We start from the raw sequence: 26,925 nt of genomic DNA on the forward strand, positions 1-26,925 counted from the left end.
TTTGTCATTGTCCTCATCATCCGCCTGCTTCTTCTCTATGTGTGTGTATATATATAATATATATATAAATTTAACATTTTATTTTTCATTTTTTTCAGGTGTGTCAATGTAGAACCCACTCAAAATATTTTTAAACATTAAGTGGCGTGTCATTTCAACAGACGCACATATCTCTTAAATCAGATTCGAGTTGTGGCTAAAATTACAATCAATCGATCAAATCGAATGTCTATTGTCAAAATTGAAATGTATTTATAAAATTGTAAAAACACAAAAATATTTGATTTTTTCATGCTAATAGCCCTTATATTATTAGGCCATATATTGATTCATGCAAATATTGAGGCCCAATATTAAAATTCTAGGCCCGAGGATGGCCCAATATCCGTCCTTCAAACACTAGGCCCGATGTACTTTCAAAATCCTTTGGGCTGGTTGTAGCCCAATTCGCACCTTTTAAAACATTTTGGGCCCATGAAAGCCCAATAAGCCTCCGGATCGATTCGGTCTGCTCTATCGAACAACCCGCAATGGCTCTGAAAAGCTAAAACCCTTCTTCAAACCTGCGTTGTCTCCTTCTCTTCTTCTTCTTCTTCCAAGTTCCAACTTTCTTCTTCCCAAGCTCCATATATTCTTCCCTGGAAATGACTCCAACCGTTGCTAGATTCGTGAAGCTGTTGGGAATCCCCGCTTCTGCCAGACCCACCTCTTCGTTTGGTACCTCTCCGCACCTCTGCATATACGTATCTGCATTTTCAAAAAGTATATTCATTATTGTGTCTTATATGATCACGCATACATATAAAAGGCTTATCAATTTTCGTTCTAGGACGGCTGCCCTTTCTGTTCATGAGTCTTTGTGGGTTGAGCTTGGTAGCTTTGTTTGGTTGCTCTTTTTCTGTTCTTTGAAACATTTTACCGAATAGTTGGCAGACACCATACGACTGACATCCAATTCTGTTCTTTCGTGGAAACTGTCAATGTTTGTGATTTTCGGGTTTTTGATGAACTGCAGTAGCGGGTGCACAAGGGAGCGTAAAGTTTTGCTACTCAACCGTGTCCTTTGATAGTGATAATGGCAATGACAGCAAGGAGAATGAAACTAAAGACGATAATGGTGATGACTATGAATTTCTACGCGAAAAGCCTGCGTTACATCCCCACGGTGTGGATCCCAAGAGGGGCTGGGGTTTCCGTGGTGTGCATAAGGTATTTTTGATTAATTTAAATTGCTCCATTTCAATTACATGGTACCTGAAGTTAGAGAAGTGGGATAATGTAGAATAGGACTGACGTAGAATTAGGAAAGGAACCATGACTATAGAAGATCATACATGGTGAACTTTTGGCACTTCACAGACTTACCTATATCATTCCTGTGATTTAACGCCTTACTACCCATGATTATCCATTTTTTGGTGCCCATTGTAGCTGTTGTATATCTTTTAATTTATGGGGGCAATTGAATTCCTTGCCAAATGAATTTCATTTTCAAGAAATGGAAGCAAAGGGAAGGGAATTCTTTCATTTGATGAATTTCTTTACACTTTTCTCCTAGACGATAAACAACCTGTCATGTGTGACTAGGACGATGTTGGCTTGGGTTGATTTCCTTTTTGTTTGGTGGGTTTTGGAAAGGAGATCAGAAACTACACTGAGGGGAAGACTCAAACTTATCTTCTCTTCTTGTGGTCGGTTCTTCTGGCAACCAAATTCATGATTTCAAATTGACTTATTCCCATAAGGAGGTTTATTTTCAGGGTGGTCCTCACTTTTACAGGCTATCATATGCGGAAAAGTTGGACAAGCTCCTGTGCAGAAGATTCTGAGAAATGGCCAAACTGTAACCATCTTCACAGTTGGGACAGGGGGCATGTATGATCAAAGAATTGTTGGAGCAACGGCTCTGCCAAAACCAGTGCAGTGGCATCGAATTGCCGTGCATAATGAACTGCTTGGAACTTATGCAGTTCAAAAATTTGTCAAAAAGTACACTTCTTCCTCCTCGCCCAATAAAATTGATATATCTTACTCTTACGTGTGTCTGATGTGTGGAACTTTCTGCAGCTCTTCAGTATATGTTGAGGGTGACATTGAAACTAGAGTTTACAATGATAGCATAGATGGTGGAGTAAAAAATGTGCCAGAGATATGTGTGCGCCGTAATGGTACGTGACATGCATTATACTTGTTTTACTCATCCATCTAATTAATACAATATGGAATATGATTGCTCTTCTTTTCCTTTGATTTTCAGTAGTATTAGTCGTTGCCCTTCTTGTTACCATCCAGTGTCAACTAAGTTAACTAAGTCAAACACTTGGTAAAAGTATATCTTAGTATGGTATTGTAGTTTCTTATCATTTTATATGTTTTTGTGGTTTCATTGACAAAATATTGAGGATAAGGTTGTTAACCTAATGGGCATGGTAGTCTTGTATGATAATTACAACCAGAACAAAATCAAGCCTTAATCCCACTAGGTGCGTTGGCCACATGAATGTCAACTTGTTCTACCTATAACCATATATTCTAAGGCCAATAGTCTTGTGGTAATTATTTCTTCTTATTATTTTATTGCTTTCCTGTCACTTTGGACGCTTTTATTGGGGTCTGGATACTAAAATCACGTGTTTGAGGAAATTATCAAGGAGCCTATGCTACACTAATTTGGTACTAGAGCAAATGGTCCCTCTGACCATGAATCTTCCAAAGTTGAAGAATTAACTAAAGTTGTGATTCAGTTTCTCCGGTGAGTAGATTGGTATGAAAAATTGATGCAAGAGTCACATTAAGTTATTAAAACGGAGAAAAGATTTGGTTGAGTACATTCTAGGTTATGGTTATGTGTGCTCTTATTTTTGGAGTAAATAAAACTTTTTTTTATCAATTGTTCAAAAAGACAAGGAGATTATCGAGGATGGTGTTTATAGAGTTAACGTAAATGTTAAAATGGAGAAGTGTGTTCAGTTTTTTATGCGATAGTAAAATCCTATTATAACTAAAAGAAAATTTTTATTGGATGATTATTAAGACCAGCATTTTTATATAACATAGTGTTGGAAGCATCAACATGTACAAAGTATGAGGACAAAAGAGATGAGAATGTTACGGTAGATAAGATGCATGAGACAAATTAAGATGGTTTTCTTATATGAGAAGATTAATAAATTGTCCTATGAGAAGAGTTGATAGAATGAAATAACTTCTTAGAGAGGTAGAGGAAGCTGAAGAAAACTTGATGGAAAACTCTTGGGCATTATATGCTTTATAATGGTTTTGTTATATCGGAAGGCCAGTAAATGGTACTACAAGGAGAGTTTTGATAGAATGAAATAACTTTTTAGTAAAAGAGGTAGATATTATATGCTTTATAGTGGCTTTGTTGAAGATATTGAAATCTAGTGGGATTAAGGCTTGATATGTTGATGATGTCCTCGAGGTTTTAATGATGGAATTTTGGGGCTTAAATCATTGCCATAATGGCTAAGCTTGGACAAAGCCAGGAGTTTTTCCTTTGGGAATCATACTAAGATTGTGAGGATAATTGTTGATGAAGAAAAAACAAGAACCGTTTTCTTCCCTATCCTTTGATTAATAGCTACTCTTACTATAAGAATTATACACATGTATTCCCCCTCCTTCCTGTCACAGACTGCTCCGTCGTTAAAGAAAGCATATATTGAAGTATTCATGCATCAGAAAGAGTTAATAAACGCCATAAAAGTATATTGAATTATCTCCTGACCCTGATTTCCTTAAAAGAGGGTAGTATTTTCTCTAAATTGTATATGAAGGTCCTTTGAGAAGATAAATTATCTGTTATCTAGTGCATGCTAAAGGTGTTAATGATTTCTTTCTTAATATACGCTTTAAAATTTCATTCACAATTCAGTACATATCTATAGAGAACTTTTAACAATTAACAAAGTAATCCTAAAAAATTGTGGCATATGTTTCCTCAATTTGGCTGTAAAATTTAGATTTTAGTACTTTTACTAGAACGTTCACTCCCAATATTTGATAACTCTTATTTATTATGCCATCAGAGAGAGGACAGGATAAAGCTCTCCCACCTCGCCTTTTTATTGTTTTGCCAAATGAGACAAAACAGGGTAAGACTTTCAAAGTGTCCTATGGCCACACCATCTAACCAATACCTAACCCTAGAGCCACTCCACAGCTAAAAAATAATCCTTGAAAAATAGCCCAACCACCCATAGTTTCCAAAGACATTCCCTCATGCATGGACCTAACCCTCCCTGTGGACCAACCACCCCATTGGAAACTTACCTTCAGTAATCATCATGACCTTTTTCATTAACCAGAATTTCAAGTTTAGATCCAAGAAAAGCTTCCTTATGAAAGGAGATTGATCCCATCCCTACTTTCCAATTCGTAAAAATACCCAAATTTCATTAATCTCGTATCAGCAATTAAATGGTTCCATTAAAACAGTGCCTTAAGTGGCAGCACTTTTTATTCCGGGCATGGATTTTTTTGTGAGTTAATCTAGGCATGAATATGGAGTCAAGAATGAGTTGTTTCAATGAAGAGCCAGATCTTGTGATTTAAGGAATAAAAGATAATAAAGATCAAGCTTATACTTTATTGATAAAAAGAGCATCTCCTATATGGGACCGGTTCATCAAGGGTGTGATGGAAAGGGTAAAGGCAACCTAACATGTGTGATTATTTGCACAAAGTGCCTGGATAGCTCAGTCTCGTACTTTTTTTTTTTTTGTTTCTATTTTGCATGAATTGTCTCAGTATATCACTTGCTTCAATGTTTCTTACACCTAGATTTTATATGCGTCTAATGAGAATGAGAATGAGAATGAGAATGAAACTACATTGACCTATAATAAGTGACTGCACTTGCTATTAGCTAACTTTTGAGGTGTATCAGTTGAAACTTCACACAGAAATTCCTTTTAATTTTGTTCTGTATGTTCTCTTACAGGGAGGATTCGGCTCATAAAAACAGTAGGAAGCATCAGCAATATCTCCATTGAGGAGCTGCGTAAGTTTTCTTTGTGTTTCAAGTATTCCAACTATAACATGGTTAATCCCATTGACGTGGAAAGAACAATAATTGGACAGCCCAGCATGTCTAAATCCAGGACTTCTTTTCGTCTTGCAATTCCAATATTCTTCTGGACCTGATCATGGTAACCCATTTGTTGTTGGCAGGAGAAGGATTGGCTGATTAGATGGCAGGCACACCGTGGGAAAAATTTTATGCACTGATTGCTCAGCAACAGCCAAAGGATCGTCTGTCTGTAAGAAATGTCTCTCAAGTGTTTATTAACTCCAATTTGTAACCACCAGGCCATTTTCTTTATTTTTACCCTGATTTCTAGCCGGAAATCACTTCTCTTCAATTTTCTCATGTTGTTTTTGGTTTTAAGTGTGTTTTGGTTGTTCCATCTCTTTACATTTCCGCTGCATGGTTTGACGTGTCATCTCTCTCTGGCCAAATTTATATTTTTGTCATTGTATTTTCACATTTTTTATTTAATTAATTAATTTTTTTATTATTTCAATTACACCTTTATATTTTTAAATTAATTTATTCCTTATACTTTAATGTTCTTTTGGCAAGACAAGTGAATTTTTTATTATTTTGATTACATTTCTATATTTATATTTTTGAATTAAATTAACTCATATTTTGATGTGTAAAAAAAAATTAAATTAACTCATCTCACTTTATTTTTTTTATCTATATATTTAAATATAAAAATTAAATTAATTTAAAAATATAAATATAGGGATGCAATCAAAATAAAAAAAAAGTTAAAATTATCACATGAAAAAAAAAATCAAAATATAGAGGTTAAATTGATCTAAAAATGCAAGTTGGTAATCACAAAAAAAAAAAAAAATGTAAAAATATATGAACAAACATATAGATTTGGCATGTGTTGCTTCCGTTGACCTAAAAAGGATTGCAATGGAGAAAGCAAGGAAAAGGATGCCGAGAGAAAGAACTGAAGGAGCATAAATGAGCCCTTTTTAGTTGAGTAAAGATAGAAAGGTGATTATTGTTGATAAAATGATATATAGAAATGACATGGGAGCTAAACAAAGTAAGATTAAGATTAAAGTTTGATATGTTGATGGACAACTAGCAATCAGAAACAAATTTCCTTTCATTTTTTATCTTCCTCTTCCTTCACTAACCCGAGAGAATCAAAGCATATGCATCAAGACAGATTGCCCAATGAGGTTAAGGCAACACCTAGACTACCCAGCATGAATCAGCATTTCTAATGGCATTAAGGCAGAGCTGGCAAGCATGAATAGTTCAGCTGTTTTCCCAAGAAGGTTATGATAAAAAGTTCACCAGTTCTCCCAAGAAGATAATGACAAAAGCCAGGATTACAAAAAAGGAAACATCAAACCATCCATATGGCTCCAGTGGGGAAAGGATAAATGCTTCTTCCCACGGCCATAACCGATCAAGAGAACAAATTTACTAAAAATTCACATGTATGTTGATGTAAGGGTGCCTCTGATCAATATAATTGATCATTTGGAAGCACGAGTAAGAATTTAAGATGCCAACCTTTTTGACCCAGCCAGAGAGGCAACACATCCCCCTTGCATTATTGATATGGGGGCCATGCACAAACACCTGACTGGAAAAGCACAAAAAAGGCAGGCTAGTCTTTGGAACAAAGCAGTATGAGTCCACAAAACAAATGCAATTTCTCAGAATCTGAAATTCAACTATTTCCCTCCAAAAACATTCGGAAAGAATCTGTAAATTTGAACTTCAAAAGGGCACAACCTGCTGGTGCTTTAACAGGAGGCACTCATTCGGTACATCTAACAATCGTGTCATCTAGAAAGTTAAGAAGAGTTCACATTTAAGCCTGTATCCCCTCAGCCACAGTAAGTAAATCCACAAGTGAAAGATAAGCAAATAATAAAAAAGTGAGCTTCTTTAATAAGAGGTCCATCAAATTTGACGCCAATACTTCTTTCACCTAAATAAAAGACTTACGGTTGAAAAAGGAAATGGAAGCAAGACAAAGATTTAAATAACCAAATGAAGACTTACATTTAAGTTTCAGTTGATGGTGGACAAATACTATACTGAACATGCCAACCAAATGAAGACTTGTTATGGTAAAAAAAAAGAAGGTATAATTATTACATTAAATAACCAAACTTGGCCATAATGGCAAAATAAAAGACATGAACAGTAACTCATACTCCATTTTCTTGAATTATGTTGACAATCATTCAGCAGCAGATGTGGCCAATGCAATCACAAGATAAAGCAAACAAAACATGACATCTAAGCATTTGACCATGCTAAATTTTGTACAAATTGGAACGGTGTATTCTTAGCTAGCAATCAGCACTTTTAAATACTAGCTGAAGTTCGACTTTCAAGAGCATCAAATTTGAAACCGTAAGGCACAAGGTCCTTATGTTTTGGACGCTATAATGGTTAAAAGCAAAAAAGTTGTAGAGATGCTAAATACACATTAAATAAAACACTGGAGTAACATTTTTTTCTTCACAATCATTTTTACTTACATATTCAACCTGTTAGCAATTGAATTATCACAATTATATCTGCATGTCCATTGTCAGTCAGTCCCACAGTCAGCACAAACCACAATCAACACAAACTTTTACCCATCTGCAAAACATCTCCCTTCTAAAGTCTACTTCATGCGCATGTCTAAACAACCAAGCATGCTCACACTGCCAGAAAATTGGATATACTACTATGTACCGCATTACCAAATTATGCAGTCACAGTGGGTCTAGTAGCCCTCTTTCCTTCCATGGCATCCTTCTTTTTCCGACAGTTTGCACAGAGGAATGGGCCTTCCCATGGCTTGGATGCAGGTGAAAAGTAGGGCCCAGAGTTAACAGATAAACCATCACTTGGTGACTGATCAGCTTGACAAATTGCACACCTGAGGAGCCCAGAATTTGAGTTCAAATGAAAATCGTTACCCAGCCTGCATTCCCACATATGATAAGAACAAATTAGGTGAACGTAAAATATAAAATTTCATAACTTCAAAGCCTCATTTCCTACTATGGGATCAGAAGCTGCATTATCAATGTCAGCAAAATAAAGCAAAATAAGAAACACAACCACTTTTTTTTTTTCTCTTCCCTGCACCCCCAAGAATAAGAAAACGGCCAAGTAAAGGAGCACAAATACTTCTACATACTTCTGCATTATGTTACAGGCACAACAGATGTCTGCCGCTTGCTAACATATGTTGGACATATACCCAAAAAGTATTCCATCATCTTTAATTTTTATTTTTTTTTAAAATATACAATTTGGAGAGATCTAACTTCCCATTATTTAGACACAATTACTAGTCACTGAGGCATACATAAAATCAAATTGCAAAATTGAATAAAATAACTTGATCTTTGATTATAAAATAAAAAACAGATGACTGATTTTTCTACAAGTACATAAAAATGTGAATTTTTACTTCATAATAATACCCCCTTAAATTTTTAATATTAAAAATTGTATTCCCAATGTCTTCCAGCATATCTTAAAAACAGGATACATATAACCATAAGAGTACAAGTTTTCTTTTACTATGTTGAGATAAAATATGTAATCTAAGCAATTATTTGATGTATTGTGTAGAAATAATCTGCACTAAGTTACCATGCTCGTTCTATGTCATGTCCTATTCCTTCCAAAAGTTTTATCATCTCAGTCCATCCATATTACGCTGTGCCTGTGTCTTGTGCTCGTGTTCATGTTTGTGTTCATTTATGCACTTCTTGTGCCAAAAATAGAGTGGCTACAGAATCTTGACAAGAACTCATAAAATTAGCTTTAATTGGCACAATAAGAATTATACTTTCCTATCATTTTGGGAGAGTAACTGCCTTTCATAAGTTTGTATACAACAGCTTGTCTTCAGATAATTCTCACTGGCAAACCAAATACTAGAACATATATAGGAATGGCCAACTGAACAAGGATAATATTAGAAATATACTGAACGTTCAATTTGAATGGCATAAACATGACAACATATTCATAAGAACTTATAACAAGATTCTTGCAACCATTCTCCCAACTCCAACAGGTTTAGATATAAAATATATCTAAAGTCATAACCTAAGTTAAATTGGATAAATACAATAACAATAATATAGCTATTAAAAGAGTGCAAACTTTTGCTTTTCCAGAAGAGCAAGATGCTCCTTCACCCATCCTGTCAATATGCAGAAAGCAAAAGGGCTGCTTATTACATATTTCTACAGTTCAGGGTGGGGGCACATCATTTGCTATGGAAATTCCACAAGTGGAAGATAAGAGCTTCAAATCAGTTCACCATTACAGGAAAGGAATGAATGATATCTAATAATATAAAAAGGAGCAAAAGCATGACATTTGCTTTTTATAGATTTATTTATCTGGCTATTATTTTTGGTGTGCTTTTATGTTGTGGGGGTAGTGGTACAGCTGGTTAAGGACATTGGACCAACTAGAAGGTAAACTACATATCATAATATTCTGGACAAACAAACCTCAGTCACATCTCAGAGGAAGCTTTATCTCAAGAATTTCTGTTATGAGCAAAAAAACAAAAATCTTTGGATGAAGGAAACATTAAGAAATGTGGAACTCTCAAGAGACTTAGAAGTTTGTTTGACCATCAAAAATTGAGTTCTACTAAACTCTAAAGAGATATATATACCAACTAATAAACCAACAAAGAAAAATAAAAACCTATCAAATTATGTCTACCTTAGAGAAGAACGTGTTACTCATCCATGTTGTTCATGGATGGCAACTCCTTGCACATTTGCGAATCAACTAACTTGACTTCCCAAAAATGACACAAAGATACTAATTCAAGTGCACATTAATCCCCATACTTAGACCAGCCAATCCAAAACCTATCCTTAGGTCCCATAAGAAAAAGTAACCAACCTTGTATTTTAACTTCTATTTATTATGTATGTTCTCCACAATGGATCCTCATTGTTCCACTTTTTCTCATAATGAGTTTCCGTTTCTAGGTCGCACGGGTTTTCACATGTCCCATGCTACTTGGGTCAGAGCATAAGCTAGTGATGCTTCTAGTATATTAAATCAGTTATAAAGCAAATAGATTATTTCCGTCTTCCACTTCTGGCCCACCATATAAGCGGGAAATTCGAATAAGACAAATCATATCTCCACTTTAACAATTATATCAGTTGAACTTCATATATTTATTTGTATTCATCAAAAATGACACAAATTGAACCGAAAAGTCAACCTAACCGGCAAATGCAGAAGTACGTGAGACACCCAACAACCAGGCAATATAGGACAAATAAAAGATTCAACTCTTGTAAACATTCCAGGCTAATAACAGAAAGAGTTAGTTCTTTATTTTGCCCAAGGTAAGCATACCTTTCCGCAAGCATTGCAGAACCCTCCTCAAACAATTCCTCAACAACCCCAACAGAAGAAAGCTTATTTGTTGCTTTGTTTGCAGGATTCTGAGTTCTCTTTCCAAATATAAATGAACTAAGCAGATTCTGTTTTCTTCTTGGTGTTGGAGGCAATATTGGATGATCAAAGGGAATGATATCAACAACCAGGCAAGTTGTATCATCTTTTAGGCCTCGTGTCCTGAGAGCCTCCTAATCAATGAAACAGACTGGTAATTAGTACAAAAACAGGAAAAGGTGTATTGGACAAAGGTGGATATCAATAATATAAGTAGACATCACCTTAACAACCACCTTGGCAGCAAGTTCTGCAGGCAAACCCCGGCAAGACTGCGCTGCCATGTCAGAAGATAATGCATCCCAGATACCATCAGATGCAATTATAAGCCTTCCTCCAGCGTTGGAAAGCTAAATGACCAGTAAAAGAATAAAAAAACAAGAAGAGGAAGAAGATGAAGAGAAACTTAAATTCAAACTCTACTACTTCAAAAGTCAATAAATTATCACCAAGGAGACCAGATTCACCAACCTTCACTTGCTTAACATGAGGTATTGGAACAATGAACTCCCCCACATCCGTGTCACCGATTGATCTTGAAAGGCACAATCCACCAGGCCAGCATCGCAGCGGACCAACCTATGAATCAAACAGACAATCCCAGAAGTTGGCATTTCCACTTTTCCACTTCTTGATCTATGTGGATCGCAGGTGAATAGTTTTATTTACCTCATTGCCCCCAAAAACATTGAGCCTTCCTACTTCACCCCCACTTGCAGTGACACGCTCTCTTTCTTCTGCATTCTCTTCTAGCCTATGATCAACTGTTAACAGAGACACCACGCCCCCCAGGGTGTCCAATATGCATCGAGAATCCCCCACAGAAGCAACAGTGACAGTCCACCCATCAATCACAACAAATGTAACCGTCGTCCCAGACGTCTCTCCTATCACCAATATCAAACAAGTCGTCAAGAACACGCCGAAGAATTAAGAAATTTTTTTAAAAAAAAATCCCAAAGCATGGCATATAAACACCATTACAGTGGAAGTGGAAACATGCCTTTCTGCTGAAACTCTATGTCAGTTTTCACAAAACCAGCAACTAATGCCCGAGGCAGAGCTTGGAGCCACTCTTCCCTGCCAACCCCTTGAGGGACGGCACTCAAGACATTGTTCAGCAGATTCTCCTTCGCGAAGATAGCAGCTGATATACCATTATGCCCATCAAATATCTGCCATGTAAAACCCAAATTCCGAATCCAGACACCTATTGTAAGTCAATGAACAATGTAGCTACGCAAATCTAGCATACTTTCAAACAAAAATAAGAAAGATCCAATTATGAGGCGAATTACCGCGAAAACCGAGAATGAGGTAGCCGGATTGCCCGGAATCCTCACGCAATCGACTTTGACCAGGAAACAATCCTCCCCTTTCTTGGCGAGAGCAGCTTGACCATACTTAATCGTAGGGTTCTCGACCTTCTCACTCCTGAGCTCGCGACCGATGAGCGTCCCAAGAGGAACAAGAGCTGCTGGTTTGGCCTTCATCCTCGGAACTTCACCCATTTATCTTCATTTCCAAACCCTAAATCACCAGAAGAAAAAGCCCTTCACAAAATTCCGCCCATTGATCAAAATGCTCCACAGCTCAGTAGAGTGAAAATGAGACTACAAACTCACCGCGCAATCTCTAAAACAAATCAAAGAACTTACAGTTGAGACTGCGAGTAACATCAATTGATCTAGCATGGAAAGTTTAGAGAGCTCCCAACTCCGCTGTGGACTAGTTCTCGCAATGAAACTGAGCTCGATCCGACTCCCAGAACCCTAGAGAGAGAGAGAGAGAGAGAGAGAGAGAGAGCGGTGGATTTGATGGGGGAAAGATCTAGAGAGAGAGCGGTGGATTTGATGGGGGAAAGATCTAGAGAGAGAGCGAGAGAGCTTTGGGTTTCTGAGTTGCCAAAGTGTCCGATAATGACATTTATGACCTGAACTTGTCGTTGTTATCTACGAAATACACGGCAAGGAATTACTAAAATGTCCTCCACATTGCTTTTGTTGGACTTTAAATTACCACAAAGGCACTCATCTTTCATCTATTCAACATTATACCATCTATTTCTTCAATTAAAAACCATACATTTATATCCATACTGCTAAATTTGGTAGTTTGGATTGCTTTACTTTGTACTTATGGTCATTCTTACGCGATTTTTGATACTCGTGTCTTTGATTACGTTAGAAAAAATAAATCACAGGTTGAATCTTTGATTCTTGTACAAAGTGATGATCAAACTTGTAACACATCAGATTGACATTGCCATATTACTCGTCAAACTGCTCGACTTATATCATGGGCTCTTATTCCTAATGACATTGATCTATAAATTAATTTGAACTTTTCTATGATGAGATGAGATGGGCTCTTATTCTTTCTAAAATCAACAATTATAAGGGTTTTATTAATAACTAGAATCTATAAATTAATAAAAAAATAAAAAATTACACATTATATGTCTTTTATCTTCATTGTTTGTAAAGATCTTGATATATCAATATATCTCTCTGTTGCTCTCAATATCTTCAAATGATTTCATACAAGGGTTTTGTTAGATTTTTTTTTTGTATTTTAATGTAAATAAGTTACCATAAATTGAAATTTTTGATTGTGAAAAAATAAGTTGAAAAGCACTCTAAAACCCATTAAAGTGATCTAATTAAGGTTTTGTCCTTAAATCTATCTCAACATTCAATTATATGTGATATGAAAAATATAGAGAGATTATAAATTATTTGACCCTTAAATAAGAGAACCCATTAAAAAAAATATAATAGAAAAAGAGAAAACACGTATTCAGATTACATGAATTTTTTCATATTGATTTAATTTCAGCAATACTTCCCGTTAATTCACAAAAAAAAATAAAAATTCAAATGACTATTAAATTCGATATTTCCATAACTTTTTTTTAATTATGTATTTTATTTTTAATATTAAATAACAAATTATACCCAACAATCGCATCTAAAATAATCATTAATAAAGTGAGTTAGTCATGTCACAAACACAAGTTATTAGTATGAGTTTTTATTTCTTAGCAAATACACATATGGGGGGTAGATCTTCACAAGCTGGTGGGGGGGTAAGCATGACTTTTGGCATAGTGGTGCTTGTGACAGAGCCTCCCTACCCTATGCTTATTCCCACACAATGATTTCCCCATAGAATACACGAGAATTGGTGTTGTGCATTGGCTGGCAAAGATTAGATTAGATTAAATTGAATTAAATAAGATTAGATTGGGAATGGACAGATTGCTTGCCAACTTAGACAAAAAAGTGAAGCATGTCTCATCAATTAATCCCCAAAGACTGGCCAAAACATTGTTTAATGTTGCTTGGCATCTCTTCATTGGGTTGCTCTTGCTTCAAAGCCATCTTTGCTACAAAAAAAAAAAAAAAAAAAACTTGTTGATTCACTCAAATTAAACATGTTCCTTAAGCTTAAATATTTAAATAATTAGTAGAGGATAATTTTATTTTTTTATAATATAATAATTCATCACACCATAATTTGATTATAACTAGATCCAATTTGATTTTTACCGTAACAAGAAATAAACTCGGTCCAACTTGATTTCCGTCACGATAGCAGCTGAACACATCCCAATCCCAACACCTAAAATTTAACTAAAGATTAATTAAATGGTAAGATTTTGTAATCACTTTTTTTTGTATTAATTTAGTTAACTTTTGATACTTACATAATTAGAAGTACTTTTTTTAGAGAATTAGAAGCACATCTTTATAAATTATCAACTAGTTTTCAAGGTGTTCATAATTTTTAAAAAATAATTAATAATTTATGAAAAAGTATTGTTAATTTTTAAAAAATACTTATAATTCTATAAATATAAAAAAACTAGTGAACATATAATAGTACAATAACTTTTCTATAACCAAAATTAAAATCATATCCACGTATAAATGTATGCATATTTGTCACGTATTTATAATTATTTTAAGGGTCAATGACTTCACCATCTTATATTAAAAAATAGTAATATTTACTTTAAAATATATTAATTCTTGAATGAGTTGCCTTTCCATTTGGGTAATCTTAAATTTTAGGGTTGGGTGCCCTTGTTATGATTGTATTATTTTTGTATGATTTGGGACATTATGATTGAGCATGCTTAATTATACTTGTTCATTGGTGCAAGAATTAGCAAAAACCCACCAAACTTTGGTGTCAACTACATGGCCTTAAACAACTCTCATCCAATTAATTAATATTAATTCTCTCTAATATCAATCATAGACTATTACAATTTGTCAATTCTAATAAAATACAAATATCTTATAAAATACGTAACTTTAATATTTAAATATCATCACAAATATCAAACTTAAATATTCAAATAATATTTTTGATTAACATAACATAATCATGTCGTCTATTATCTTAATAGTAGATTATGCTTAATGTATAGATAAAAGTGGCAAGGAGAAGATTGTTGGTTGAATTTTAAATCAAATCCTTCTGGCTTTTGCTTATTCTAAGGTGCAAGTGGACCTCAACCAACCTTTATATATTCATCTAATGTCAAATCAACATTTTTGTATTATTGTAGAAAGAAAGAAAAGTCATAAAGGAGTGGTTTAAAATTATTTTTGAATTGTTTGAAGTATTTTAAAATATGATAATTTACACGTTAAATATGATGGTATTTGAGATTGATTACTATAATTTTATCTTGATGCGAGCACCTATAAAAAAATGACGAGATTGATTCTCTAGTATAATTTTCGACACTCAAATCAATATAATAAATATGTAATGAATGAATTTCTTAATTTATTTTAAAGGGTCCTTGTCTTCGTAGAGTAAGAGAGTCAAAATGGCTAGAGTTATTTCTTAGATTTTTGGGATTAATTTCCTATAGTTAGAGGTGAATTCATTGGATAGATCGAATCGAATCAATTAAATTGAAAAAAAAAATAAAAAAAATTGAAGTAATAGATAAAAAATACATAAAATAAAAAAAACGATATTGTTTTATAAATATCAAAATAATATTGTTTTAAAGGTTGGTCGGTTCAGTTAATTCGATTCTTTTAATTAAAAAAATGAACTAAAAATAAAAAACCTAATTTTTAAAAATAATTAATTAAATCAAATTGATGTAAAAAAATTAAATTAATAAATTCAAATGATTCAGTTCATTGCTCTCCTGTGTTGGTAGAATGTGTTCATGTATTATACATTGAGCAAAGGCATATACAGAACCCACCAATTGCCTGTGAATTATGGTGGTCAATTGTGGCAAGGGCGATGTGCCCTAAATGAAACTTTACGCTAGTAAGTGAAGTAAGAAGCAAAGGAGCCCAAAACCTCATCCATGGCTGGGTCGGTATATATATACATGGCAAAATCTTCCACTTTTGGCACCATAATGATGTTTATAGTTGTCCACGAAGTAACAAAAAATTTTGCAATTGTTTTAATATGTTTTGGGTCAAACTTACTTTCACAAATTTTTTTGTATAGTCACTTAATTTTTTTATTATTTTAATTACTGTATCTGAATTTTTGAGTCAATTTAATTTTTATATTTTAATTTTTTTTTATATGATAAATCAAACTTTTCATTATTTCGATTACACTCTTAAATTTATATTTTTGAATCAATTTAACTTATGTATTTTGACGTAAATATAGTGTAACATGTATTTTGTCATATTGTTTTACCTTTTTCTTGACATATAAAAATATAAAAGTTAAATTGTCACAAAAAATACAAATATAGGAATGTAATTAAAATAATGAAAAATTTTAAGATTGTCATAAAAAAATTAAATATAAAAATTAAATTGACTCAATGTTCGAGAGTATAATTAAAATAATAAAAAATTAAATACTTACAAAAAAAATAAAAATATATCAACAAAAATATAAATTTCGTCAATTATTTGGTTGTTGATAGCATTTTGATCTTTTTAATAAAAGAAATGATTACATGATCTCTCGTAAGAGAAAAATGACCAATTTGAAGGTCGTGTCAAAATACAGTGACTACTTGTTGCTTTGCCCAAAAATCAAATAAAAAAAGATGATTTGAAATAGAGTGGAAATTGCTATTTTGTTACAAAATTTAGTTATAAAATTATATATTAAATTAAAGTATAATAATTGTTTAGTTACAAAATTTAGTAATTATTTACACTATTTAGCCTATAATAAACACACCACAACAGAGGCAGAGCAACCAAATAAAATGAAGTAAAAAAAGAATCATATATTCATTCATTATCTTGTTTTCTTTTTCTCTTCTTTTATCTTTTTTCCATAAAAAGAAATGAATATGCAACGAATCAACACTAATGCTGAAGTCTGGAACGCCTCACTCGGCCATCCATCCCTTTGGCCTTGGGCATCATCATATCATGGCTGAAGAAACACAGGCAACTGCAACTACTGCCACTTCCATCAGTGGAACACCCCCCACCCCCCCTCCCCTCTCTCTCTCTCTCTCTGACTAACTAACTCGAAGGGAAAAGAAAAAGAAGGAAAAAAAGGAAGTCAAAAATCACTTCATTACAGCTACATAAACAGCACAATTCTCACTTCCCGCTACCCGCTTTTCTCTTCCCATCAGCAGGAACAGGCTGCCTTCCAGTCTTGTGCAATGGAGAAGGTAAACTCCCGGATAGTGATCTCCTTGGTGCTGCCGGTGATGGAATTGAACTCCTAAAGTAGAAAAGTACACATCATACACATGAATGGATGGAACTATATATATATATATAGTAGTAAGCACAAGGTAGCAGAATTAAGGAAATATCGTTCATGCCACCATTTATCCCACTTTCATGCACCCACAACTGAACTGGCTGAGTTATCATAGTTGTTCCTCGCCTAGATAAAAATAATAATAAGCTACAAGCATGGGAATGAAAAAACTCGATGTTATTGTTGGGAACATATGGCTATGGGTAGAGATGGTTGAAAAGCTATAATATATGTAATAGATCCACCTAGTAGGATTAAAGCTTGAGATTGTTGTCGTTGATGAGATAACTCAGTGGAAGAGAGAGGAGGACAAAGTATTGCTTAGCATTAGCAGAAAGAAATGCGCAAAAGAAACAATTTGCATTTTGGATACATAAAAACAAGAAGAAAAGTTTGGCAGTTACCTTTCTATGTTCTTCACGTGCTTTTTACTGGGTCTCTTTAGTTTTGATCCCAACCCATTTGAGATGTTGGTGGTGTTGGAAACTTTGGGTGGATTGAGTTGCCAAAGCAAGTCTGTCTCAGAAGAGTCGCTTGTTGCAGCTTCAAGGTCAGAGTCATCGGTGGAGGCTGTCTCAAACTTACTCCTATGCACGCCATTATCTTGCCCCTCCTTTCTCCTTAAAGGGCCAGGTTCATGTCTCTGATAGAACATCTCGGACAATTGGCTGTTGTCTTCCTCCCAAGGTCCTGATTGGTTTTCATCACTATCTAGATCAACTTGCTTGTTTACAACAACCTTATCGACCCAGTCGCCATATCCTGCTTCTTTCTCATCTTCCTTTGTGGCTGGACTGCTACCAGATCGCCAGGGAGGTGAACTCATTAAGGAGTCTTGAGATTCTGTGCTTTCTTTTCTAAGCTTTGCAGCAGAGTTTTTTCTAACCTGCAGGCCAGAACATCAGATGCGAACAGTTTTTAAATTGCATTGACCGTAACAGCAGTGGCACTTTCAGACCACAGAAAAAAGATGTAAACCACTTATTTTAATTAGATAAAAAAATGTCTTTCTAATTAGTATCTTCAATGACTTGTTTTCCCTTTCTTGTTTTGCCATCGTCTTCAAAAGGAGCAATTGAATTGACATCAACGATCAACTTCATAGTTATCTGACCCAAGTTTGGTAGTGTGCATATTATCTTATCTTTCATTAAAGAGTTTATCCCAGCCCACATTAGATAGCTGTACCAGCCTTGTGACCCTTGTACGTCTCCATTAGTGTTCTAGGCCTTTTGTAGGTACCATGTAGGTCCACACTTCTTTGAACCAAGTTTGATGAGTGTTTTTGTTAAATTTGCTTCGTAAAAAATCATCAATTTATGACAAATTTTTCTGGTGAATCTTATTCTATGAAACAAACACCCTGTCACTTGCAATCAAGTTCAAGTCTTCAACTTCAAGTGCTCAACACTTACCCCCCACCCCAAAAAAAAAAAACTTTTAACTGCTCGACAACCTAGTATATTATTCCTTCTGCTTTTTCTCTTACACTTGGAATCTTTGGCACATTCAGGCAAATTGTAAGACAAAATAAACTTTATATGAAAGTTGAAAGAAGAAACACTTGAATATATATATATATGTATACATACATATGTAGAGAGAGGGGGGGGGGGGGGGGGGAGTAAAAGCAAATGAGTCCATCATAAGTAATTGATACCTCTAAGTTGGCAACATCCTCCAGTGATTGCTTCCGACTGGCTGGATCATCCCCTCCACTATGCCAATTAGGATGCAAAGGAGAACACCCAGGAGACTTCATTCTTCGCAAGTCTGGGCTGCTGAGGGTGGATGATACATATCGAGGTTCTCCATCCTTTTTCGCCAAGGCTTCCTTGAGACTAGCAATCTGGAAACAAGCAATAACGAACAGAAGTAAATGAAAATTTCACAACACTGTTTTACGTGGGAAGTAAATGAAAATTTCACTTGGGGAAAATCTTTTTATGAAAGTTAAAGTAAGTGTACAATGTTTTGTCATACGGCATCAACTAGATGGTACTTGTCATCATGCCAAGCAAAATATATTATAAAAATATTAAGAACCTGATCCTTCAGCTCCTTCACATCTGCACTGTCTTTGTTAATTCGAGCAGCTCCAAGCTCAATAGTTGAAACCCGCTCGGCAAATTTAAGTGTACTAATTGTTTCTCCTACAGCATCAAGCTCTGGACTGATGTGAACAAACATCAGAGTCTTGGCTTGACCTCCTGATAAGAGCCAACAGACTACTTAGACTCTAAAGAAATCGAGAAATAATAATTTCCGAAGCTAGAAATTCTCTAGTACTACCAAGTGAATCCTGGAGCAACTGTGTCAGTTTACTGTTCCTGTAAGGAACATGTGAATTCTTCTGTGCAAGAGAAGATATTACATCCCCCAATGCCGCAAGAGATTTGTTGATGTGTTGTGCCTCCTTCAATCTATCTCCCACCACCTCAGATTTATCTACTCTTTCACTCCCAGCCAGGTCGACTAGATGCATACAACCACGAACAATTGCCCCAGATGTCATCTCTCTTCCTTGTACATGAACCATGAGGCAACTGCAAATGTACATCAGTATTACTCACCATATAGTATACATAACAATTGTCAATTTATTTTACTTTCCAAAAATTAAAATTAGCTATTGCAACTGGCTAAATATAACTATAAGTCATTAAGTACATCATATTTTTTTTGCATATTCTAACAAGAACTTTTAGTGTGAAGACAAGATCAAGGTTAATGTAAAAGGGAAGGCAATAAAATGCACCTATGAGAACGACTACTTCGGTCATTCATAGCTGTAGAACTCACTGCACGATTTTTATGCCCAAGGTTCATTAAATTGATAACATCAGAAGTTGAAGAAACTGGCACAAGGTTAGCATCAGGCACATTTACACCGTTTTGAGAACTATTCCGTATTTCTAATGTGCTTAAGAGTTAAGTATACAGAAGTTAATATGGAAAATTAGAGCATATATATGGTTGAGGACAAGATAAGACATGAAAAGGTCAACAACTATGAGAAGGATATCTCCTGTTAAGACCCTCTGATGCAAGGAGGTCCCTGACTTGCTCATTGTAAATTTCAATCATCTGAACAGAAACTTCATACGAAATGGTGTGTTTCCTTTGTTCTGAGATGAGAAATAAATCATTCAATGCCCTGTAGTTTACACCGAAGGTCTCAGGTGTAAGATCGTTGGGTCCAGTCTGCAGATAAAAATTTGAAATGAGTTCATGACTATTATATGAAGTCATTATTACTATTGACTGCAGAAACCTTGTATGGAAGGTCTTACCATAGTATAAGTTTTTCCTGATCCTGTTTGGCCATAGGCAAATATACAAACATTGTAACCATCAAGGACAGACCGGATTAGAGGTTGAGTGTCCGAAAATACCTTCTCTGCAGGGAAAAAATGATTAGGCACATTAGGAAAACAATTTTGCCCTAGGGACCACGCATCAGAATGGAAAAAATCAAATGGGAACCCCACTGACCTTGGGTTGCAGATGGAGCAAATACTCTGTTGAAAGTAAATGATTTTCGTCCATCTTTTGCATATTTTACAGGGGTGACAATGGTGATACTTGCTTCATCTATGTGATCTACAGTGCTTGCACGATTTGGCTGCCCAGGCAAGAAAGGTCGCACTCGACAGTAAACCCTAATATTTCCTATTCCAAACATAGGAAAGTAGCATTTATATTGTCATTAAGAATCTCACAGTAAAGCATAAAACTTTTAATGGCTGGAAATAATACCTTTGAGGTCTTGTACTTGATTGTACAACTTGCGGTTTTCCTCAAGAACTCTTTGGTACCCGGAAGCAGCATAAGCTAGACCATGCAAATGTATTCCTGAAGGAAATAGTTGATTAGACAGAAATATCCCTTTCATGATCGCTAAAATCATTAGATAGTTTGTACCTAGATTCTTGACCTCCTCTTGATACTTCATTTGCAAAAACTGCATTTCTGCTTTTGCAGAATGAAGAGTACGCTTTAATTCCTACATACATGAACACCAATCACTAAGTACAACCTTATGGAAAGTTAAAAAACTTTATGCAACTATTGTTGCTTTAAAATACCTGTACATCTCTATTTTGCTGTTCAACAAACATCTGTTGCTTCAGGATGAGGCTTTTTGATTCATCACACTGAATATCCTCTTTGTTCCAGCATTCCTCTTCAGAAATCTTTGTGTCTACTCTGTTGTCTTCCATCTTAAACATTCCATTTTTCTGTTCAACAAGCATCTGTTCATTCAAGACAGGGCCATCTGATTCATCATCACGAATATCCTCCTTGTTCGAGCATTCATCCTCTTGAATCTTGGTGTTTAATCTATTGTCTTCCATCTTAAACATTACAATGGAATAGGGAATGTATCAGAGGATTGTGCTCAAGATCTATAGGCAACCAAAAATGCATTCAAGGCCATGATCCAAAGATGCAGGCCAATTGCTTGCTCTTCAACTTTCTAGGATGAAATCAAACACTATACCTCTAATTCACCACAAGAAGTTTTGGGGGAAGATTTGTTAAGGCCAGAGACATCCACATCTCTCTGGTTTGTTATCATTTGGTTAACCACCAAAAAGAAAAAAAAAAAAAACAAGCATGATGATAAGCTTAACCATTAAAAAAAGAAACCTATCTTGGAGGTTATTCCATGAAGTCAAAAACAGAAGAAAAGGAAAGTCATATATGTGAGCTCGCATGTGCGTGTGTTTTTGAGGTTGGAGGTCTAGAATTCATGTAATTGACCCCGTAGTGGGATTGAGGCTTGTGATTGTTGTTGTGTTGTGTGCATTTTCAAATTTTTCATAGCAGTGATACTGATGAGAAATGCAGCTTACCTCCACATTTTGGTTTGCTAAGCGATTCTCAAACTCCTCCATAATTTTACCTAGCATGTTCTCCACAACCTATTGCAAAGAGAGAGAAACATGTGAACATTAAAACAGAAAATTGGTTGTATTCACACACACACACACACACACACACAAAATGATGAGAAATAGGAAAAGATAGCTCCGTAGTCAAATAAGAATGAAAAGAAGCATCCTTCACCAAATCTTGAGAAGATATTCTAGTTAATATAACTAGTGTGTGTCTATGCTCAAGTGACTAGTGGTCTAATATACATAGAATAGAATGTACAAATAAATGTCCTGCTTCCTCAATCTTTGTGAAACCACTTGCAAATAATTTCCTTTCCCCCTAATCACCTAGCAGTCCGCTCCATGACTCAAACCTGATTAGACCAATTGTATATTTTAATTGATGTTACAAGCACAAGATACTTACAATTGGAATATGTTCTGGCTTTTTATCCAATAGAAGTTCACGTACAAGTATATGCAAGGAGTGAGAGCTACCCTGAGCCCAGGATACACAAAAAAACAAATAAATAAACAACAAATAGTCACTTTTCCAAGTCAATAAAGTCAAAGAGTACATTAACATTTAAAACAATACAACTCACTGACCATTTCATAGAGGTCATTACCAAGATCACTGGATGAAGATTGCTCGCCAAGCAAACTATCAGGAGACTTCTCACCTGACAAGATTCTTAAAGAACCTGTGAATGGTTCTGAGTTTTTCCTTCCAAACTGCTTAGCATAGCCAGGTTTCAGATTTCCACCAAATTTCCAACTTCCAATTCCACCCCCTTGTTTCCAGTCATTATATGATCTGAGTGCTAATACACAGTTCACGATCCTTGAAGACTTCCCTCCCTAAATATTTAAAAGACGGGGAGCATTTCAAAAGAAAGAAGGAACTTTCAGAATGGGGTACATTTATCACAATGATTTTAATTCTTTTATCAAATTTAACAGTTATGACAAGGATTCTCAGATTGAAATGGTATTCTTCGAAATTTTCTTCTATTGATGGATGGGACAATAATCAACTCACCTGTTCCAGATCAGAGGCTTCAAATGTTGGAAGCCCCATTTCCTCCACAGCCACTAGGAAGTTTCTTACATTTTCAAAGTACTGATATGCAGATAGAGCTGCTCCATCAGAGATAATAACAGAATCAGAAAGGGCTTCAACTACCTGAAATGGCAATTAAGAGCGTCAACGTATAAATAACAGATAATAAACAAGAAGCTTTAACAGAAAAGAAGATGTGGGAGAAGGCCTACTTTTGGTACTGCACCAGGTTGCACCTTGTTGAGGGCATTACAAAGGATAATCCCACTTCTCAAGCCAAGCCTGAAATCTTCTTCTGAAGGCTCAGCTGGCAAATCTTTACTTCCCACAACTCCAACTGTCTTCCTTAACCACCCAGCTGCTTCATATCGTCTCAGGGCTGCAAAACAACATTGGAGTTCAAGGTTTTAAACCCCTTGCAAATAAAATCAAGACAAGAATCCCCGTTCTGCCACCTCCCAAAATCAAATAACAGGAAAAAGGAAAAGGTAAACCTAGTGCACAAGGCTCCTACATTATAGGAAAGAGTCCATTTCTAGATTAACGTTAATTGTATGCCACCTTATCCTTGCTTAGCGAAGAGATTATTTCTCGACTCAAACTTATGACCTCCACATCACAAGGGAGCAAGCTTACCATTGCCAAAATCAGAGAATAGAAAACCAAAAAGGAAAAAACAAGACGCAACATTTGGCTATAAGTTTCTAAAGCTACAAAGCTACGAACAGTTTCCATGGATGTGAAGGAAACATGCAATGCCGAATTAAACATAGAAATGCAGCCCCGCACGATCCCATCCCTTACAATCCACCGAAATTAGACAACACAGATGAATTTTTGGAACGCCGAAGAGCTCAAAGACACAACACAAAATTGAGTACCAGAAGACACCAATCTCACAGATCCTAATCAAATTCAGGTATAAAATCAAGAAAGTTGATCGAAAATACAGAAAACAAACGGTTTTTCCAAATGGATCAAAGAAAGAAAAAACCCACAAGCTTCCTCAGCCTTCCTGGACGCCAAATCGATGTCGCTGAGCCGCTTCCCGTGCTTCTTAAGAACATCCTCCACAATCGACTCCACGGAGAACGTCAAAATCCCTTCAGCGGTCGCCATTGGAGCACCACCACCAACAGAAGACCAAGAAACCTATACGGCTATACCCTTTCGTAATCAAAATTCAGTATCTTACCATTCCTGAATCCTTCCTACACCCAAATTGAATCAAAGCCTCAAGACAACAAGAATGCATACGCACGCATGTATATATACATATATGCAAGAGAAAGGACCAGATCCATAAAGAAGATTGAGAGAGAAAATTATAAGGAGAGAGAGAGAGAGAAAAATATATATATTGTTTCACACTCTCTCCTCGGCAAGCAATGGCCTTTCCTTTCTTCTTTCTTCTTTCTTCTTTCTTCTTCTTTCCTTTCTCTGTATTTCTAACCGCTGCTGTATTTCCAGCTTTCTCTCTGTTCTCTGTGAATCTACAAGCCGAACCTCGTTCCGAACCTCTCGGCCCGGACCCCGGCGGTTTGTATTTTGGTGGATTGAGAAAATTAGAGGAAATAGCTCACTTTTGCTATTTACTCTTTTACCCCTTTCATCCTTGGATATCCTCTTCTCTCCCCAAATTGCCCCTACCCTTCTCGTATTTTCATGGCTTCTAAAAATAATCTTAAATTGCTTTCACCTCTTAAATATAGTTTTTTCTATATTTTTAAAATATAGTTAAAATTGGTGAAAGAAATTGTTGAATATTTTTCCTAATAGAAATATATGCTTCTCAATTCTGAGTTTCGTTAAATGTAACTTTTATCGCTTAGTCAAAAATTTTAATTTACTTTTTATTTTATTATATTATAGTTTAGAAGCAAAATGCAGAACTTAAATTAAACCCACAAAAAAAGTAACTTAAAAACTAAAAATATAAATTAAAAGATAATGTTGCAAAAAAGTGAAAATCCAAAATATTACAGATTAGACTCTGGTAAATAAAAGGCTATTGTCTCTATGAATAGCTTCAATCGTCAAGTTAATCCTCAAAATTTATAAGCGAGCAATAGGTAGGGCATGATAATAAGAAAAATAATATTGTAAATTCTTTTTTATCTTAATAAAATATTAGTGTTTATATAATTTGCCTGTAAAATATCGAGCATTATCTTTGACGAGATTTTCTTGTGATTTTTTAATGTAACTTCCAACTATATTCAATTTGTGATTTTTGGAGAGCTCAAGAGCTTATTTTTCCAAATAATTAGAGATTCTGACACGTGATATCTTTCGATAAAAATTATGTGTCACTCTAGAACTAATTAACTATGGAAAAAAAAAATAAATAACTTCTTGTGAAAAGGTAATTAAAAATTTAAATCTAATGCCTGCATGCATCTTAGATTTGGCTCAACTTTTCTTTACTAATTTCCTTTTGAATAATAATTATTGCCCCCTCATATGGTATAGAGAAAGTTGTTTATTAATTGCTTGAGATTAAAGTCTCTAAGCATGTAACCATGGTTATGGGGAATGCAATAGCAACTTAATTGTTTAGAATAATAAGATACACTTAACCTTTATTTAACAAGTAATGGGTCTTAATTAGTTTCCTGTTGGGAATGAGTGTCAACCTCTCATTAATTAATTTAATTAGTATGCCATTAATTAATTAATCCCCTCTTCAAGATTGGTTGTCCAAATGGAGATCGATGGATGAACAAAATTTGCAATGAAATTAATGATCTAATCCTTAATTATTTGATTAATTATATATGATCAATATCAATATGCATTATATATATATATATATATAATTTGGTAGTTGGTCTCATCTCAATAGTTGTCAGTCTTTGAAGGGTTCTAATCACAAACCAACCCGACAAGAATGCTAGCTATAGTTAGCACTCTTGATAGGTTACAATTAACGAAATATGTACTACGTTACGATTGGTAGAACATATGATATGTAGGGATTTAATTTTGGCTAAAAAAGATATCAGAGATAAATTTATAAATAATCATATTGTAAATCTGTCAATAATACAATATGTTAAAATAGGGAGGGAGAAAGAAAAAGGAAAAAAAATAAAGGAATGGGAGACATTGGAAACCATGAGACCAAAGTGTTGTTTATTAATGGTCACTTGGTAGCATGGAATTGGAATTGGGACAGCTGAAAAGAAAAGAATGAAATGAGAGAAGGGTAGATGCATGCATGCATGACCAGTGACCACCTTATCTCTTAATCCCTACCCACCAAGACATGATAGTATCAAGTGCATTGCAACTTTGCAGCACATGATGTGTGCACTGTTCAATCATTTGGCCTATTAATAATTACACCATTTTAAGTTTGACACTTGCATAGGTAAAATTTGTATTTTTGTTTATATATTTTTATATTTTTTTTTGTGTGATCACTCAACATTTTTAGTTCGGTACTTCAATTACACTCATATACTTATATTTTTTAGTCAATTTAACTCTTATATTTTAATATTTTTTTAATGTGACAATTTAAATCTTTTGTTATTTTAAATACACCTGTATACTTATATTTTTAAGTTAATTTAATCTCTATATTTTAGTATATAATTTTTTTTATGTTAAAATATAAAAATTAAATTGACTTAAAAATACAGATATGAGATGTAATAGAAACAATAAAAAATTTAAATAATTATAAAAATAAAATAAAATTATAAATTCGACTATCATTT

General features: G+C 34.7%; 2 protein-coding genes and 1 pseudogene across 2 annotated transcripts; 1 reads left to right on the forward strand and 2 right to left on the reverse strand.

The window, feature by feature from the left end:
• The first annotated feature begins 509 nt into the window (after positions 1 to 509).
• Positions 510 to 5,437, forward strand: LOC127802386 (single-stranded DNA-binding protein, mitochondrial). The gene is made up of 6 exons (XM_052338154.1): positions 510 to 717; positions 1,016 to 1,209; positions 1,781 to 1,989; positions 2,068 to 2,168; positions 4,964 to 5,023; positions 5,194 to 5,437. The coding sequence occupies exons 1-6, from the start codon at positions 645 to 647 to the stop codon at positions 5,211 to 5,213; spliced, it is 657 nt and encodes a 218-aa protein (XP_052194114.1). The 5' UTR covers positions 510 to 644; the 3' UTR covers positions 5,214 to 5,437.
• Positions 5,438 to 7,331: 1,894 nt separating this feature from the next.
• Positions 7,332 to 12,027, reverse strand: LOC127802385 (probable protein phosphatase 2C 5). The gene is made up of 7 exons (XM_052338153.1): positions 11,815 to 12,027; positions 11,520 to 11,691; positions 11,186 to 11,403; positions 10,988 to 11,095; positions 10,741 to 10,866; positions 10,418 to 10,650; positions 7,332 to 7,988 (listed from the first exon to the last, which is right to left on the reverse strand). The coding sequence occupies exons 1-7, from the start codon at positions 12,025 to 12,027 to the stop codon at positions 7,769 to 7,771; spliced, it is 1,290 nt and encodes a 429-aa protein (XP_052194113.1). The 3' UTR covers positions 7,332 to 7,768.
• Positions 12,028 to 16,750: 4,723 nt separating this feature from the next.
• LOC127802384 (kinesin-like protein KIN-14I) lies at positions 16,751 to 24,613 on the reverse strand (annotated as a pseudogene).
• Between the last annotated feature and the right edge of the window lie 2,312 nt (positions 24,614 to 26,925).

Source organism: Diospyros lotus, chromosome 5, assembly GCF_014633365.1.
Source record: "Diospyros lotus cultivar Yz01 chromosome 5, ASM1463336v1, whole genome shotgun sequence".
NCBI lineage: Eukaryota > Viridiplantae > Streptophyta > Magnoliopsida > Ericales > Ebenaceae > Diospyros > Diospyros lotus.

Coding starts and splice junctions, on each gene's coding strand:
- LOC127802386 (XM_052338154.1), top strand. CDS start 645: ATGACTCCAACCGTTGCTAGATTCGTGAAGCTGTTGGGAATCCCCGCT. Junction 1,210..1,780: donor GTTTCCGTGGTGTGCATAAG/GTATTTTTGATT, acceptor TCACTTTTACAG/GCTATCATATGCGGAAAAGT. Junction 1,990..2,067: donor GTTCAAAAATTTGTCAAAAA/GTACACTTCTTC, acceptor AACTTTCTGCAG/CTCTTCAGTATATGTTGAGG.
- LOC127802385 (XM_052338153.1), bottom strand. CDS start 12,027: ATGGGTGAAGTTCCGAGGATGAAGGCCAAACCAGCAGCTCTTGTTCCT. Junction 10,867..10,987: donor CTCATGTTAAGCAAGTGAAG/GTTGGTGAATCT, acceptor CTGGTCATTTAG/CTTTCCAACGCTGGAGGAAG. Junction 7,989..10,417: donor TCTGCAATGCTTGCGGAAAG/GTATGCTTACCT, acceptor GTGGGAATGCAG/GCTGGGTAACGATTTTCATT.